The sequence below is a fragment of the Sesamum indicum genome, linkage group LG7 (assembly GCF_026168435.1).
Source record: "Sesamum indicum cultivar Baizhima isolate 11 linkage group LG7, ASM2616843v1, whole genome shotgun sequence".
Classification (NCBI taxonomy): domain Eukaryota; kingdom Viridiplantae; phylum Streptophyta; class Magnoliopsida; order Lamiales; family Pedaliaceae; genus Sesamum; species Sesamum indicum.
The window spans coordinates 7501781-7516108 of record NC_142663.1 but is presented as its reverse complement, the minus strand read 5'-3'; the positions used below and the strand labels follow the sequence as shown (position 1 = coordinate 7516108).

The following is a 14328-nucleotide window of genomic DNA, read 5'->3' as shown; positions in this document are numbered from 1 at the left end:
GCTTCACTACTTCATTCCAATTCAATATTCCAGGATCATTCAACAAAGAACAAAATTGTTTTTATTTTATTTATATAGAAAAATAACAAGAAATAAAAATAAAAAAAGCTTCAATTCTTGCATGGAAGAAAATGGATTGATCAAACATTTCAAGGAAAAAATCCATGTGCGGAATCGAAAAGGCCCGTTATCCTGTTTTAGATTATATTTGGATTGATAAATTTAAAATTATGATTTCAAATTTCTAATAAATATATCTTACGATTTTATTTGGATAATTTTACATCATAAAGATTTCAAATCATGTAACTATTTATATTTTGTGTAATATTGGTGGATTTTAAATTTTTCTGATATTATGTTATTTGAAATATTTTTCTTTTTCCATTTAAATACCCATTTCGTTAAGTTTGGATAGAAAATGCCGACTTCAGTGGACAAATTACATATATTTCTAATTTTACACCTTATTCAATATTTTTATACAAATTATCGATAATATGTTTAGTTTATACATTTACCAACGATTACTTTTATCTAACAATAATAATTTGGGAGCAATATTTCATTACAATTACACCTTTTTTATTATATATATATATATATTATGTAATTAACCCCTTACCAATATAAAAATATTACGAGAGTATTTTTGTCAATAAACTATGGGGAATGCTTAATCAGTACTAATTAAAATTAAAATTTTATGTAAATCTTTTGTTAACTTCAGGTTTTCAAGTGTAATTAATCTTAATTCCGGTGGTAAAGTTATTAAATCATACTGGGTAAGAGTTAAGATAATTCTAAAAAAAAAAAAATAGTGCTTTTGTGTAGTTTCTTGATCAATCAAGTTTCGCCACGTATAACACGGCTTTACAGGATAATGCTCCCAACCCTATTCAGGCACTGCATGTGAGGTTTTATTTGCTGCGGACAACATCTCATCATATACTCATTTGTCAGCTTTTATATAAAATTTACTAATTCTCTTATCACATTCATCTCTCCAATTTTTCTTAATAAAAAAGATGTGTTTAATTTTGAAAAAAAAAAAAATCACATACACAATTTCACATCGTTTAATAATATGGTAAAAGTTTATAATGATTTTTATTTAATTATTAGTTATAAGACATTGATGCAATAATGTAATTATTGCTTGTATTTCTTGATACAATTAAGTCACAAAATTTTGTCAAAAGCATGCAACAGGTTGTAATTATTGCTTGTATTCCTTGACATGTCGAGAAAACCGCTTACATTAACCAAATTGTATTGTACTATTGTACTTTTTTTGTACTTAACAAAAATTACCTTTACCGAAAAAGCATGAAACAAGATCCAGCAACATGATTTGACCTCATCATTCTGCCAACAACTTGACACATTTCTGGAAGTAAACTAATTACAAGAGTTGTTGTCTGTGCACAACAATCCACCTTAACATTATCAGTAAGTTAGGTACTTACAATGTAGTTGTAATTGCTCTCACTAGATCTAACCAAATGGTTGAGCTCTTACACATGCTTTCCCAAATACATGCAATCAGAAAAGGTATGACTAAAGCTAAAGCTGTAATATCAATGTTTATATATATCAATATTTACATACACAGAAGACATATTTCTAAAATTTTCATTTTCTCCGTACAATTCTACGACATACAGAGCCCGGGATCTTGTTTACGTTCATCGAGTTTCAACAGAGATCCCACTGAAGAAATCAAGCCCACGAGGTCAGTGGACTCTGACATCGTCCATGGAATACTCAGGCAACCAAGTCATGTTGGGATCAAGAAAATAGGCTGTGACGGCCTTCAATTTGCCGTTTAAGAAGTTCCTTTCCACCTGAAATTACCCATTATCAGAATCATAAGGCGACCATGTCGTTCAGAAAAGCAACAAAAACGTATTTGAAGTAACTCATAGATTGATAGAATTTCTGAATGATAACCTCTAAAGACCATGGTGGAGTGGCTGATAAAGATAGTTCTGCTAATTGATTTATATCGACATTTCGCGGGAGAAACATGACAATCTTGGGAGCTATTCTCTTTCCAGCCTCGAAGAGAAATTGCCTGGTGCACAGAAGAGAAGCATAATATTTGCAGAATTTCAGTGAATAACTAAAATGAGTGGAGAGTGAAATTTAGAAAGAAAAAATGTAATACCCATCATGTGGCTTAAGCATAGTGCTGATATCAAATCTCTTTACTTTGGAATAATTGGGACCTCCCCAAGGTGGTGACATAAAAACTGTGTTCGCCTGCAAAAAGTTTCAACTTATAATATCAACAGAGGATGCCAGGAGCGGAGGTGAAGGCTGAGGAGATATAAATTGTTTTTCTTGGATTGGAAAAGACAGACTCAATTTGACTACATTATTCGGAACTAAGTAATTCCCAAACAAACAGAGAACGACTGGTTACATGTGCACATAAAGCATGCAGTGGTTTCACACATTAACCACTGCATATACTTCAAACGAACTGAGCAGTTTTCAGATCCATTTCCATTTAGTGGATTTTTGCATAGTTATGTGATATTTCGAAATCACAATTGTAGAATGACGCATACTTCAAGGAAAGGAAGGAAGTTGCAGAATTATATTCTCGAGTCACTTTCACAGAAACATTTGCTAGGGAGTGAATGCCGCTTGCTTCATGGACTATAATAATGATTATGAGTTACCAAGTCCTACATTATTCTCATTTGGAAGTTGAGGTCACTAAAATATGTAAAGATGTGGTTTATAAAAGTCATTTTCCCCTGAATTGGGAATTTCTTACCTTTAATGTAGGAGCCAAAGAAAAAGAATCACCCTTTATGAAATCTATGTTGTCTTCAACTCCGTAGATGGCAGCATTATGCCGTGCATAGTCAATTTTCTTTGGATCAATATCAATTGCGATCACATGTTTGCTCCTGAAACCAAGAAATAGTAGTCTTAGTCTCCAAACTAGTGTAAACTTTGCAAGTAAAAACAATTCATACAATCATATTCTTTCCCAATAGAAATAGTAATACAGCTGCATGCATCCTCACTGTGTCCAAATAAACAGTAACTGAGCAACTCGTTGTGTTAATTAATGATGATATAAGCCCCTTGTGCAGGGTTTTCATAAAACAATAGTGACACTAATTAGTCATTACACAAAAGGAGTGGTCCATGAAATTGTAAATTCCTCAATCTTGTTCTAACAAAAATGAGCACATTAAGATGTATCGAACACTGCCAATTTGAAGGCTTCTCCTAAGGGAGAAATTTTTGGCCTTAATTTGTTGATATTGGGAACGAAAGTGTAGAAGAATGAGTAAGTTGAAACTTCTGTTAAAACAAGCCATAAAACAACATGTACAAAAACGCAATTAAATTCAGTTGTCAGGCTAAATGATTGCAAAGTAACGTATTGATCTGCCATGTTGTTTTAACCAAAAGATTCATAAGAAAGATAATATGTTTAGATTGATGAGAAATTGAATAAAAAAACAGAATGCGATTGTTATGCTAACCGTCGTCCAAATTGAATTGCATTCCCACCCGCTCCAGTGAAAAAATCAACTATTGCACCATCACCACAACGAGCTGCATGATGCTTGGCTATTGGCTCCGGGGTAACAGAAAACCATCCTTCTTCATCCATCATAATGCCATCATCAAATTTGGAGAATAATAGGTATCTTTGACACCAGTATTTGCTAATACTTGGTGGAACTCCTTGCAAAACTCCTTCAAGCTCTAGCATTATTAATCAAGGAAACAACTCTAATCAAAACTGTATCATATCTTAGATAAAAGCAGATGGTCCTTGGTATGGAAATATAGATAAAGCAAATATACTTGAAAATCACCCCCATAATTGAAACCAGCTACAAACCCACAACCTTTTCTAATTACCGTGGACATCTAAATACGCTTACTTCAAAATTCATTAAGAACCAATGCAGCAAAGTTAACCCTTATGTAACCTAATAGCTGGTCCGTCTAGATTAGAAGTCTAAAACAGGGAAATGAAGTAAATGTGAAAGAATGAGACCCTTAAGAATGTTTACGGAGTAAAAACAGAATCTATAAGAAGTAACATTTTGTTCCCAGCAAAAAGGAAGTCAAAAATTTCAAAACTGAGGAGTAAAGCCTTACTAAACCCCTCACTGAACCACATGAAAGACAACACATGCTATCACTAAGAAGAAATACAATATGTCTGCTGTCAGCAAGCACTCAATGAATTAAGTCCTTCTATAAGTGACTTCCAGACTCTTCTATTATACATCTTGCTATTGCTTTCACAAATGAATTGAGACAATGCTCATCCACCAGAAAGAAACTACTTTGGCCAAATAGATGGAAGAAGTTATCCACTGTATTAGTATTGGAAGTTTGGAACCTATTTCAGAGGCCTCATAACTTACAAGCTGTAAGCATATAGAATAGGGAAATGGAGATGGTAATGCGGTTAAGTGACCCTGGATCTGTTTCAAATTTGTGGCAGGTAACATGACATGGAAATAGTGGAAGGAACAATCAAATGCAAACAGGAATACTAACCTTCACTGGAAATGGATAATTTCCTGTTAATTTTCGTTCTTCTAAGTTTCTTTTTCCTTTTTGCAGAATTGGTGCTAGTGACATTATCAGCTGAAAGCCAATTTCCTGCAACCTCATCCAAATGTTGACTTAATGACTGGTTATAATTTCCCAAATCTTCAGTCAAGTTGCAGTGAAGTTGTAGATCACAAGAAACCTGAGCCTCATCGGACTTCCTGAAATCCCTTTGATCATTATCTAATTCAGCCAGCTCATCCGATGTATTTATTGGCTCATCAACTATATTTATTGGCTCGTCAGTGATGTTAACATATGCGAGGTGCTCCACTCCTGAAGGAGGGTCAACAATATCACCATATGCAAGGTGTTCCATTCCTGAAGGAGGGTCCCATGTAGACTCCTCTGTTTTGACATTATAGAAGTAGGTTCTCATGTGAAAATCATCCCAATATGCTACCCATTCTCCACTGTCCCCAGTTTGATGGTTGTCAATCACATTAAAATTTGCCAGTTCAGACAAATGTGCATATGCTGCAACATCAGAATCTTGTATCACCTGAAGACTCATATTATTTGATTGGCCTTCAGCTTCATGGTCCACTGGCATAAGGGTCTCTAGATGAACAGAGTCCAATTCTTGTTTTTCCTTCCCATCACAATCAGCAACCTCATTTATGAGGCAGCTTTCTTCTGAAGTTCCACCATCTAGACATGGAGCGGTGGTCATCATCTCATTTGTGCAAGGGGTGGACTCAGCTTCATCCAATATAGGGTTGCCAAGTCCAGAGATGCGACCTAAACTATGATCACATCCAAGATCAGATACTTCACCATTATAGTCATGTTCATTGCTGCAGGTGTTGGTACATGCAGTGGAAGTCACTGAATCACCCCGTTCAAGAGACAGGTTAGACAAACCTTCCAAGTCTGCTACATTTCCATGCATCAGAATTTCTCTTCCATCTAGAATTTCGGAGGTATTACGTAAAAGAGCTGGAGATCTACTATCCAGCTCACTCACTGTTGTCAAATCTTGCATGTAGTCATCAATTTCGCTTGGAGTTTGTTGACTATTCTTTCTTCTGCCTTTCCTTTTCCCACTAGTCCTTCCATTTCTTTTCTACAAAACAACATTACATTCATTAAACTAGAAAAGAAAATCACCAAGCTTGATAATGGAAGTAACAAGGAGATGCACCCCATAGCAAGCATGTAAGAGATGGAAATTTCAACAAAAATAAGTCAAAACATTCTAAACATCAGAAACACCAGTTCAGTGCTCTCTTTACAAATTCCACGCCACCGACTATTGTCCAAAAAGAAGAGGGTTCAAGCAGCAGTGTACCAAATGATATCAACACTAATAGTCGGCACTAGGGCAAGCAAATGAACAAAATGAAAAAAGCATGCTCTTGTAGCAGCCACGAACTAGGGAAAAAGAAGCAACGGTGAAACATTGTTCTTGCATCAGACATTAATTGAGAATCAAACCCCATGCCAAATGCTTGCGTCATTTCACCGACAACCAATTATGCTTCCATGACCCAAGCCTAGTTTCCACAAGTTCGAATTTAGAACACCTAGATTTTATTCTCCCAAACAATCTTGGTTCTCTAGTTCATCCATTCTGCCCTCAATCAAAGTAAAATTCGACAGAACAAAGCATATTGTGCCTACCTCCTTGTTAGTATTGAAAGATAGTGGAAGTCCCAAATCATTCAATGTTTTGGCTAGTTCTACATCTTCGGGTAATGAACAGAACCCTGAAATTCGAAAAAACTTCAAACTTCAGATAACAACTCTCCATAACAAAAGCAAACAAAAGAATCAACCTTTGTAGAGAATTAAATTAATTCATAAGAAAAACCAATAATAAGGAAAAAGGAATAACAAAACGACAAAAACTTGCCCTTAAGACCTGCATAGTCGTTTTCTTCACAGTCCTTGTCGCCGTTGATAAGTTTCTGCGTTTCATATACACACAAGCATATTAAACACACACACACGCAGACACACATATATATACATATAGCACACCAAGAACTGAAACCAAGATTAGTTTTATTTTTTCCACCAATCAACTCCAAACATTAAAAAAGTCAAGCAACTCACAATGGGTTCTGGCAGAAAAGGTGATTCTCGCTCTTCAGTTGAGCCATCGTCCCTGTTAAGTTAAAACAATTTCCACAGTTGCATTTACATATAAAAGAAGAGCCAAACGCAAAAACCCAAAAGGACAAACACCAAAAACAATAAGAGGAAATTCTTGCCGACCATAAGTGAACTTCTGTGAGTTTAAACAGCGAACCAAGAGACCTGGCAGCCGGCGATTCATCAATTGAGAAATCCATGCTTCAATTCTTGAAACAGGTTTTCTCAAATAATCAACGATGGCTTATTCGAAATATATAGAGGGTTTTGGGGCTGCCCCTCTATAAATGCGAGGAAATCGAAAAGGCAGCAATGACTCAATCTCTACAAAAAGAGAAAAAGGAAAAAGCACAAGTCTCGACAGTGGAAGTCAAACTTTGGTCAACGGTTCAGGAATGCCGACCGCCGCGGAAGGCCGGTCGACGTCGCAGTGAAACCCTCCCTTTGCGAGGATTCACATTATTTCAGCAATCATGTCTGTAGATTATGTGATCCGCAGTTAGGCGATTTATTGTTCTTAGATTTTGGATAATAATAAAAGATTTAATTTATAATCTAATTGTTAACATCTTTAATTCAGATAATAATAAAAGATTTGCTTTTATTATTAAGTTAAGTATTTTTAACTCTTCTTTTTGTTTCTTTTTTAGTTCCTTAATTTGATTTGTACATTTAGATTTTGTCAATTTAGGCCCTCTTTATAAGGGTGATAAAAAAATCGCTCAAGTCCGACTTTTTAGTTTAACCCAAAATTTAGTTTGGGCTTTTTGAAAATCGAAAATCGAATCAAAACGGATCAGTTCGGTGAAAATTCGACCAAGTCCGATTTTTCAGTTTTTACCATTTTTTTTAATAATATATATATAAATAATTGTGATATTTTTTTAATTTTATCTAAAAATACAAATACCAAAATACCAAAGCATGCAAACATCTTCAACTTAAGTAAGAATCCATATATTTTTTAACTTTGTCATTTCATCAAATATTTTCAAAGTAAAATTGTAAGTAAAATTTTTTGAATTTTTTTTTTTTGTAAGAGAGCAAAACCTACCTGATAGTGAATCAAAATAGTGGTGGAGAGAGGAGGTCGCCCGTTGTCGTCGTCATCGATCGTTTTTTCTTTTCTTTTCTTTCTTCCGCACTCGTCGTCGATCGTTCTTCTTTCTTTTCCTTTTCTTTTTCTGTTTCTCACTTTGCAGTCAATTGACTCTATTCTATCTATATTTCTATATAGTATATTCTATAATTATATATATTAATATATAAATATAATATAATATAATATATATTAAATATTTTATTTAAAATTTCAGTTAATCTTTTCGATTCGATCACCGAAATAGCCAAAAATTGAATCAAAAATCGATATTAAAAAAAAAAAAAAATTTGATGCGGCGAACGAAAATTCGGTTTGATCCGGTTGGACGGTTGAACCGTTTTCCGCATACTCCTATTTTATAAGTCAAATACTACTTATTTGCTTGGGCTATGATATGGGCTCGAACAAGAACAGGCCCAGAAACAAATACGAAGCGGCCGACTCCACCAAATGGCTAATGATGCTTGAATAGCTATGTCGGAGGTCGCAAGAGTGTGAAAATGGAAGTGACGATGGCGGAGCCCGGTGAAATACTGCCGGAGCGCAATGTAGACATGGCGGCGCTCTACGACATGCTGCGGTCGAGCAAGGCTTCGGCGGAAGAAATCGTGGCCAAGATGTTGGCCATCAAGAAAGAATCTCAGCCCAAATCCCAGCTCCGGGAACTTGTCACTAGGATTCTCCTCAATTTCGTCACCCTACGTCAGGTCACGTTTTTCATGTGCGGCTTTGTGTTTCTTTTTTCCTCTTGGGCTCTCGAAATTTTTGTGGTTTAGGGTTTATTGCGATTTAGGACCCGTGGGATTCCCTTTTATGTCAATATAAATTAAAATGATTGCTATTTGAGGGTGTTATGGTTCAGGATGGGAGGACTGGACTTGCTACTTGATGATTAATAATAGAGTACTAATGGTTCACCAGGAAGGACGATGTAATTATAATATAACTACAGTAGGTATGAACGACTTTGTTTTGTATGGAATACTGGTTTGAACCAAAGATTTCAAGTTCGAAGTTTGCTGATAGTGTGTTAACTGGAGCTGAATGTGAGATATAGATAATTCTGGATAATCTATGGTATTTATGTAGGACAAGCTTTCTTCGTTAGGTCTGCTTATTTGGTTTACAGTGCTCTTGAAACAGGCAAATAGGTCTATCTTGCTTGAAGAAGACAGAGTAAAAGCAGATACTGAACGCGCTAAAGCACCTGTGGACCTCACAACCTTGCAGCTCCATAATTTGATGTATGAGAAAAATCACTATGTTAAAGCAATAAAAGCTTGCAAAGACTTTAAGACTAAATATCCTGATATTGAACTTGTACCCGAGGAAGAATTCCTCAGAGATGCCCCAGAAGACATTAAAAGCTCCACATTATCAACTGACAGTGCGCATGATTTGATGCTTAAAAGGCTCAACTATGAGCTTTTCCAGGCAAGTAATCTATCTCTTAGGAGTATCGTTTCCTAATTGATGCTTTTAATAGTGATGTTGGTTTATGATGACTGTGATTAACTTCATTTAAGATTTTTGTTTATGCATTTGTACTTTACAATTGAGAAGGTTGTTAGATTTAACATCTTTTGCAATACATCAAGCTATCAATTTTAAGTTGAAACCTGAAGCATCTAACTTAAAGGTTGGGTAAGACAATGTACTTGTTACTATAGTCGTTCAGATTGTAATAAACCAATTAGTTGATGATGTGTGAAAAGATACCAATTACTTAAAAAAGCCCTCATGCACAGGTCACTGGGATTAAGGTATAGTTTTTGGTTAGTCATCTAGACTTCATGACAAAGAAATCTGTAGCACTAATTCTTCTGTGATTTCTGTCTCAGATTTCTATGATTTGTTTGATGGTTTTTTCAATTTCTAATCTCGACTCTGTAATAAGATAAGGTAGTGTATGTTTATGGCATTACTACATATGCTTACTTTCCTGGCTGTTATTGAGTAATTTACATAACATGATACTATTGACCTTAAGTTAGTGTGGTTGTAAGCCATATCTGTATTCTATTTGATTTACCTTTATGGTGATGCATGTCTTGCTTAAGCTGAAGGTCTTGACCGAAGGCTAACTAACACACAGTTGACTGAAAAAATGCATCTTCTATACTAAAATGTTTTCTTTTAATTACTCACCGTGAATGTGCAGGAACCATGGGTGGGTTTACATTAAATTTTCTTACCTGTAAATCTTTGCTCCAAAAGTAACTTTCTGGTGCAAGGAGGTTTGGCTTCATATTCTAAAAGCAACTGGCTAATTGTTATGAATCCCTTTCTCAACTTTCTGCTATTACGAGTGTTGGTCTTCAGCACTGTTGGAACTGGACATTTTTTCTTTATGCATATGCTACAAGGCACTGACAAAAGCATGGTGTTGGTGCACATAGGCTTCTTTTGTTGATTGCCTCAGTGTTATATGATGGCTTAGAGCTTCCGATCCTATATATTTGTATATCTAAGTCATTTCTTTGGGTGGAGGGGTGAGCACATCCTCGTCCTGCATTTAGCTTGAAGTACTGATTTTGTGACATGACTTTGTGTTGTCTTATTTATTATGAGACTCCACTCTCTATTTCTCTTTACCAATCCCTCATCTCTTTGTCTATTTCCACTATGACTGTGTATTTGATGCCTGGGAAGCATTTAGAAGTATTGATATATGTATTCTGTCTCAGCGCAAAGAATTATGCAAGCTTCGTGATAAGTTGGAACTACAAAGAAAAGCTCTCGAAGAGACAATTGCTAACAGGAAAAAGTTCTTATCAAGTCTCCCTTCACACCTCAAAGCTCTCAAAAAGGCATCCTTGCCTGTGCAACATCAGTTGGGGCTTCTGCATACCAAGAAACTAAAGCAGCAGCAATTAGCAGAGTTGCTCCCACCTCCTCTCTACATAATCTACTCTCAGTTACTTGCTCAGAAGGAAGCGTTTGGAGAGAATATTGAACTGGAGATTGCAGGAAGTGTAAAGGATGCACAGGCTTTTGCGCGCCAGCTTGCAAATAAGGACTCTGGTAACGAAATGTATCAAGCAATTTAGTTAATGTTTAGGTTAATGATATATCTAAGCAAGTCCTCCCGGTCTCTGGTGGAATACGGCACATTATACAAACCTGGCTAACTTTAATTTTATCTGATCTATTAATTTTCAGCTATATTAACAAACTTAGAGAATTCCAAGTTGGAAGATGATGTGCCTGATGAGGAAGACGATGGTCAAAGGAGGAGAAAGCGGCCAAAGAAGGTTCTAAGCAAGGATAACCATGACCAGTCTGGAATATATCAAAGTCATCCTCTTAAAGTTTCCCTCCACATAAGTGATGATGAAGCTTCGGACTTGAACTCAGCAAAACTCATCTCCTTGAAGTTTGAGTTCTTAATAAAGTTGAATGTTGTGTGTGTAGGAGTAGAAGGCTCTGAAGAAGATCCTCAAAACAATATCTTGTGCAACTTATTTCCTGATGACACTGGCCTTGAGCTCCCTCTGCAGGTTTGGTTTTGAGATAGTTTGTACACTATGAACCTAACGTATTTTTTATTTCAATATAGTAATGTACAACTTTTTGCAGTCAGCAAAGCTCTGGATTGGCAATTCTTTTTCATTTGATGATAGGCGAACTTCACGGCCTTACAAATGGGTCCAGCATTTGGCAGGAATTGATGTCTTGCCAGAGGTTTCGCCACTGATTTCAGTCTCTGGAGACTCTAATAGTGAGACTACTAGACACGGTTCTGTTCTGTCAGGTCTGTCATTATATCGTCAGCAGAACAGAGTGCAGACAGTTGTGCAAAGGATTTGTGCTCGTAAAAAGGCTCAGCTGGCTCTTGTGTGAGTCACTGCCCTGATTGCTTATTGTAATCATAGATCCTAGAACAAATGGATGCTATAGGCATATTAAAATGTAGTTGAACTAGACTGCAGCATTTCCATTTTGATATTGTGTGCTGGAACATCTTCTGAAATTTATGGCTTACAGCTATTCTTCAGCCCCGTCTGAAACTCTAATTATGTTTTTCTGCTTTTTCTATATATATACTTTGCAATTCTGTATTTGCAGCCATGGGGTTTCTTTTATTTTATCTACTTCCAAAATGTCCTTATCTTGTATCTTCTTTATCATTTATCTTTGACATTCTCTAATGGTTCTGCTCCCCTGTATCTTAAGCACACTTCATTTAAAACTTGGTATCTTGGTTGACTTACAGGGAGTTACTTGATTCGCTAAGGAAGCTTACTTGGCCTACTTTTACCTGTGAAAGCGTTCCATGGGCTTCATACACTCCACACTGCAATTTGCATGGCTGGCTATCCATGACTTCAGCTGGTAACAGTACTACATCTCTGCCACTGGTTGATGCAGAACAGAGTCAGGGTCCTACAAGTGTCAATGCAGATAGAAACTCTGGTAGGTCCAAGGAGATGGAGACCACAACAGAAGATGGGGAGCTTCCATCTTTGGTTCCAGTTGCTAATGGTGTAAATGATGTTGGACTCACCCCCACAAAAGGATCTGAACTTGAGAATTCCAGAAGGCTGAGTTTGATTTCAAAAAGTATCATGTCCCCAATCAACAAGGGGAAGTCACCAAGTTTTAAGAAGCTTGAGGAGGATGTTGATCTCATGCTGGAATCTGATAATGAGCTTGATGAACCAGTTAAAGTGGAGGAAACATCTGATAATGCATCACCATTGGGAGAACTAGCATTTGTTGACAATTCATGGGCGGACTGTGGGGTTCAAGAATACAGTCTTGTACTAACTCGTAGGTTGGACAATGATGACAGGATTATGAAATTGGAAGCCAAGGTTAAACCACTTATCGCTTTTAACCTTCGTCCATATTTACCACCTAACTCATTACTGATTTTATTTGTTTTTCAGATCAAAATAAGCACAGAATATCCTCTTAGGCCTCCTCATTTTGGACTGAGTCTTTATAGTTCCTCACAAGGAGAGAACTACTTCGTGTCTAATGGTTCGAGGTGGTACAATGAACTTCGTGCAATGGAGGCAGAGGTAAGCATCTAGACTCGAATGATAAAACAGATGTCAATAGAGAAGCTAAGTGTAACTAATACTTGCATTACAAGGCATTTTGCTTGTCTGATGGTTTTCTGATTTTCAACAGTCATTAGTCAGTACTGACCTGAATTTTTTTATTGATAAGAAATATGAAAACCTATTAAGTGTTCTTACATTCATAATTTGGGCAGGTGAAAGAGCTAACTTGCTCTTATGAGTGATTGTTTCTGGCAGCACCATGTGCCTATATGAAAGCATGCATTCGTGTTTGGCTTGGTCATTATGTGCAGTTCTGTTCTTCAACTGGAGTGATGCTGATTTAAATTGTTCATATATTGTATGCAGGTCAATGTTCACATAATAAGGATGATACCGTTCGATCAAGAAAATTTAATTCTAGGTCATCAAGTGCTTTGCCTTGCGATGCTGTTTGACTTCTTCGTGGATGATGGGAATCCTTCTGAGAAGCGAAGGTCTACTTCAGTGATTGATGTTGGTTTATGCAAGCCTGTAAGTGGAAGGCTTGTCAGCCGATCTTTTAGAGGTCGGGATCGTAGGAAAATGATTTCATGGAAAGACAACACCTGCACTCCTGGTTATCCTTACTAGAACATGAATCATGAGGTGGAGATGCACTAATAGCTATGCTGTTTCCAGCTTGTTTGGCTTCAGAAGGTGGTTTCAGAAGATTTGTCGGAACCCTCTTGTGTTCAAACCAAGAAACTGCGCATGTTGTCTTTCCTTTGGCTCATGAGGTAAATTGCTGATGTTGTCAAGATACAGCTTGAAAATAGAGCTTAAGAGGCCATTAGCTTGCCTTCCGTTGTTAGCTGCTTGTTTGTTTACTACTTGGAAAAACAGATCCAGGGCCATAATGAAGTCTTTTCCAAGGAATTCGGGTGAAGATACTATTAGAAATCATCAGATGATAGCTTAGGTACATTATCAATCTCCATCTTGAGATTGTAATTTAAACGGTCATCATATGTTCAATTTTTATCGAAGATTTAGAAACCTCTAACGACGTTGTCAGTTAATCCGAGTTAAAAGATGGAGATATCAATGTAAATACAATGGTCTTCACGAGCATATGAATGTTATTGATTGACTTGTATTTTGACATCAATTCATAATTTGACGTGAGAACTTTATAGTTCAGATTTAGATAGATTTTTCCATTTTCCTTTCTAGTTGGTGGCAGTTGTCTCTTCTTCAAGAGAGAGTAAACTTCAAGAATTATATATATATATATATGGGGTAAATTATGATTTTTTTTTTTAAATTTGACATACTTACAAATATTCTTTTGTTGTTTGAAAAATTACGAATGCTCTCGAAGTTTGATGAAATTATGTAGTCCTTATATGAATACATGAAATTATGAATTTTGTCCTTATTTTATTTTTTAAAAAAAATAAAAATTAAAAAAATCAAACTAGGTGGATCAAAAAACTTTAAAAATTATAAAAAAAAATTATCCACTCAATCCATAAA

At 36.1% G+C, this 14328-nt stretch overlaps 2 protein-coding genes across 7 annotated transcripts; one reads left to right on the top strand and one right to left on the bottom strand.

Annotated features, from left to right (window-relative positions):
* Positions 1-1414: 1414 nt before the first annotated feature.
* On the bottom strand, positions 1415-7190 carry LOC105166267 (uncharacterized). Of its 4 annotated transcripts, none has more exons than XM_011085572.3 (10): positions 6823-7190; positions 6661-6712; positions 6458-6512; positions 6226-6311; positions 4549-5668; positions 3513-3738; positions 2789-2924; positions 2171-2265; positions 1954-2077; positions 1415-1847 (listed from the first exon to the last, which is right to left on the bottom strand). In XM_011085572.3, the coding sequence occupies exons 1-10, from the start codon at positions 6897-6899 to the stop codon at positions 1737-1739; spliced, it is 2082 nt and encodes a 693-aa protein (XP_011083874.1). In that variant the 5' UTR covers positions 6900-7190; the 3' UTR covers positions 1415-1736. The 4 variants fall into 4 exon arrangements, with proteins under 4 accessions (XP_011083874.1, XP_011083875.1, XP_020551133.1 ...); XM_011085573.3 differs by having other exon boundaries at positions 6467-6512; XM_020695474.2 differs by lacking the exon at positions 6823-7190 and having other exon boundaries at positions 4549-5663.
* Positions 7191-8194: 1004 nt separating this feature from the next.
* LOC105166266 (THO complex, subunit 5) lies at positions 8195-13998 on the top strand. Of its 3 annotated transcripts, none has more exons than XM_011085570.3 (8): positions 8195-8508; positions 8945-9235; positions 10489-10825; positions 10964-11301; positions 11381-11640; positions 12018-12618; positions 12694-12828; positions 13180-13998. In XM_011085570.3, exons 1-8 carry the CDS (start codon positions 8302-8304, stop codon positions 13441-13443), a joined length of 2433 nt encoding a protein of 810 aa, XP_011083872.1. In that variant the 5' UTR covers positions 8195-8301; the 3' UTR covers positions 13444-13998. The 3 variants fall into 3 exon arrangements, with proteins under 3 accessions (XP_011083872.1, XP_088738940.1, XP_020551052.1); XM_088882814.1 differs by lacking the exon at positions 8195-8508 and adding an exon at positions 8515-8756; XM_020695393.2 differs by lacking the exon at positions 8195-8508 and adding an exon at positions 8515-8756 and having other exon boundaries at positions 8931-9235.
* Positions 13999-14328: the final 330 nt, after the last annotated feature.

What these genes read in the sequence shown, in the direction of transcription:
- LOC105166267 (XM_011085572.3), bottom strand. Translation starts at nt 6,899, where the DNA reads ATGGATTTCTCAATTGATGAATCGCCGGCTGCCAGGTCTCTTGGTTCG. An exon ending in CTTTGGCTCCTACATTAAAG is followed by an intron (nt 2,266 to 2,788) that starts GTAAGAAATTCC and finishes AACTTTTTGCAG; the next exon opens with GCGAACACAGTTTTTATGTC. An exon ending in CTCCACCATGGTCTTTAGAG is followed by an intron (nt 1,848 to 1,953) that starts GTTATCATTCAG and finishes GGGTAATTTCAG; the next exon opens with GTGGAAAGGAACTTCTTAAA.
- LOC105166266 (XM_011085570.3), top strand. Translation starts at nt 8,302, where the DNA reads ATGGAAGTGACGATGGCGGAGCCCGGTGAAATACTGCCGGAGCGCAAT. An exon ending in GCCTTGAGCTCCCTCTGCAG is followed by an intron (nt 11,302 to 11,380) that starts GTTTGGTTTTGA and finishes AACTTTTTGCAG; the next exon opens with TCAGCAAAGCTCTGGATTGG. An exon ending in TTATGAAATTGGAAGCCAAG is followed by an intron (nt 12,619 to 12,693) that starts GTTAAACCACTT and finishes TTTGTTTTTCAG; the next exon opens with ATCAAAATAAGCACAGAATA.